Consider the following 2,898-nt stretch of genomic DNA (forward strand, 5'->3'; position numbering starts at 1 on the left):
GTGGGGGGGCTTAAGCGCAAAATAATCCCACCTCTAACCCTATCCATTAGATTAACATCTTGTGATCTTGATTCATAATTTCCAAGGTTGCACGGGGTAGATGGTTTCCACCAGATACATTCCCTCCAACCTTGTCTCTATGGGATATGCACTGTGCTACTAGGTACATGCCCATGAGCTTCCCTTAGGCCGCCCTCGAGCTCCCTTGTATTCTCCTAAAGCTTCCCTCCAGCCTTTCCTGAGATCCTATCCACCAGCGACAAAGTTGATGGTGGCGCGCGCAAAGTGCTGAGGCAATGGGGCGTTCGACACCAATGGACAGGCCGGTAGGGCCAGTGAGCTAGGGTCATTGCGGTTGCAAGCGACCTCCGCAGCCCTCGATGCTGCTAGGAACCCCATCTAGCTTGTAATCGTTGGTCACGTGCAAGGAACTCCGCCCCCAAGGCCACCTCCGCTGTCCTCGACACCGCAAGGATCCACATCCACCTCCTAGGGGATCGATGCGCTGCCTGTTGTCACTTCCCACCAAATCGAGTTCCCCTGCCCCCTTTTCTTCCCTCCCTCCCACGGCAGCAAACTACTGCTATAGCAAGGGGCTCGACGCCTCCGGGTGAGCAGCTCCGGGACGGGTGATGGTGTCATTGGAGCTTCGCACAGTCATGATGGAAAAGGTTAGGAATCGGTAGAGAGATGAGAGAGGATGGATGCATTGACATGTAGGTCATTATCTGGAAAAAAAGAGAAATGCAGATGGGGACTATTATCAATGTTTAGATTAAAATATTGTATTCTATACTAGATCATTTTCACTACATCTCAATCATAGTATCCAAGCATGACTCTATATCTCAAAACATAGCCATCAAGCTGAACATAATATATGTTTTAAAGAGTACTTGAACAGAGTGGCACTGTCTTCGGTAGTTGCATACTTGTTAGGATCCCTTAAATTTGCCTAACCTACCTGACAAAGGAAGAGCACGTACGAAACGAATGATTGATTCTTCCCTTGCCTTTACCTTAGTTTTTGGGCAAGGTCAGTTCTTTCAATTTTCTTCCCCTGACAACGTTTTCCTGGCGCAACTATATAGGTGCGCTTTGTATATTGAGACTGCTAGCAAGGTTTATCTTAATTAGAAACTAAACATGGTATCCCCAGTCTCAGCAGCGCCATGGCGCATGGATCATGGATGAATTTCGCACCGTTGTCGATGTGGAGCATCTTTTCTTGGCATTTGTCGAGAAGAGGTGAAGGAACACCGTACCTTTGTTCCCCACATCACATGCCGCACCTAGATTCTATACCCCTACTTCTGTTCCACTCGTGAATGCAGGTGCGGGGTTATTCACGGTTTCTTGTTTGCCAACGCGGCTGCTGTATTCGGTGGGCTCCGGCCCTCACCACCGGCCTCCGGCGTCCAAGCGCCATTAATCATGACGAGGCCTGATGACTTACCGGCCGGTGGCCGGTGGTTTTGCCTGATATTTCAGCAAACTGTAGAGGAACGACTAAGCATGCGTGCACATGCTGAGCGCGTACCTGGCCTTGTGCGCCGGGTGTTCCTGATGCAGGCCTCTCAGTCTCCGTCGCGGTTCTCTCCGTCTCGGAAGATGAACTCGAAGCTGCAATTGCACAGTTTATTCGTGAAATCCTTGGAGAGACAAGGTAGCTGGCTGGCGCGTGAACCAGCATCGATTGGAGGTGTGGTCCTCACCTTGGCTTGGATCCTTATCAGTGGGCACGGCATCGATCTGGATCTTGACCTCATCTGCCATGGTCGTGGTTGGAGCTTCCCCCCTGCAGCAACTATATGTCAAAATCACAAGCAATTAGACCAAGAATTTTATTTTTAAGAACGTGTACATAAAAGGTTTGCATGTAGCACAACAAGAAAGATAAAGAATAGTTTATATTATGATCTTGAGATCGAATTAACAGCCCAGGCAATTGGGAGAACATGGACAGATCAGATGAACCAAAACACACATGGCATATCACATGCATACACTCTGGTCGTCATAGCATCAACTTGAATCAGGAAAGAGAATCAACGGATCGATTAACAGGCGAAACCAAAACAAATTGAATTCAGTAGCTTTTGATCTACGAAGTGGCGACAAATCGGAAGGAAGGAAAGTTGTAAGAAATATTAAGCACTCACCTAATAATGCGATCCCTGCAGCTCTGCTGTTGCGGAGCAAGGCCTGTCGATGGCTAATACAACCAAGGCAAATCAACGCATCCTATCGTATGGTGTCCTACTTATGATGGTCGATCATAAGCCACAGTAGAAGTACTATTTTTCATCAAAGAAAAAAAGAACAAATCCTTAGCCATGAAGTTTAGCCCCGTCTTCTAATGCCTGTGCGGACTTTTCTTCTATGGTTATAAAATAAGTATTTTGTCTCTAGACGGTTAGACGTGATAAAAGGACCACACACTGAGGTTTAACAAACTAGCAACGCATGCAATGACGTAATAGGCACAGGATACTGAAGATTAGTAGCAAGGTAAGATAAAATGAGACTCGAAAAAGAATTAATTGATTTCATAAAGGAAAAATGCTGGAAAAATGGCTCATGGAGAGGCTTATTTAATGAAATTCCAAAGCAAGAGTGCATGTTTTAGAGTATATTTGGTAGTTGTAGATACATGTATCATAGACTACCATATATATCCAATGAAGCCTTGCCCTCCAAGTCTTGTACTCAATATATATCGGCTGAAAGGCTCAATGCAATACAACCAATCCATCTATTATACATAATCTATTCCTCCTACATGGTATCACGAGTTTTTTTTTTCAGATCTAACCCGTATCTTCCTCTGCCCACCGCGCCGCCCCTGGGGAGATCGATCTCCACCAGGGGCAGCGCTCTTGTTTTGCGGCGGATCTT

The 2,898-nt window shown here is 46.4% G+C and overlaps 1 protein-coding gene across 4 annotated transcripts in view; it reads right to left on the reverse strand.

The window, feature by feature from the left end:
- LOC101760546 overlaps window positions 1-2,398 on the reverse strand; it is an 8,045-nt gene extending 5,647 nt beyond the window's left edge. For 2 of the 4 annotated variants that reach the window (XR_002677500.1, XM_004965967.2), the window contains exons 1-3: window positions 2,163-2,398; window positions 1,716-1,807; window positions 1,541-1,623 (exon numbers count right to left, since the gene is read on the reverse strand). Coding sequence is in view for 2 of the 4 variants with exons in the window: in XM_004965967.2 (XP_004966024.1) it covers window positions 1,541-1,623; window positions 1,716-1,776 (144 nt within the window). In the remaining 2 variants the exon portion in view is untranslated. Of the gene's footprint in view, window positions 1-1,540; window positions 1,624-1,715; window positions 1,808-2,162 lie in introns of those variants that run through there. The other 2 variants (XM_004965968.2, XM_004965969.2) reach the window with 2 other exon arrangements.
- Window positions 2,399-2,898: the final 500 nt, after the last annotated feature.

The sequence above is a fragment of the Setaria italica genome, chromosome IV (assembly GCF_000263155.2).
Source record: "Setaria italica strain Yugu1 chromosome IV, Setaria_italica_v2.0, whole genome shotgun sequence".
In the NCBI taxonomy this organism is placed as follows: domain Eukaryota; kingdom Viridiplantae; phylum Streptophyta; class Magnoliopsida; order Poales; family Poaceae; genus Setaria; species Setaria italica.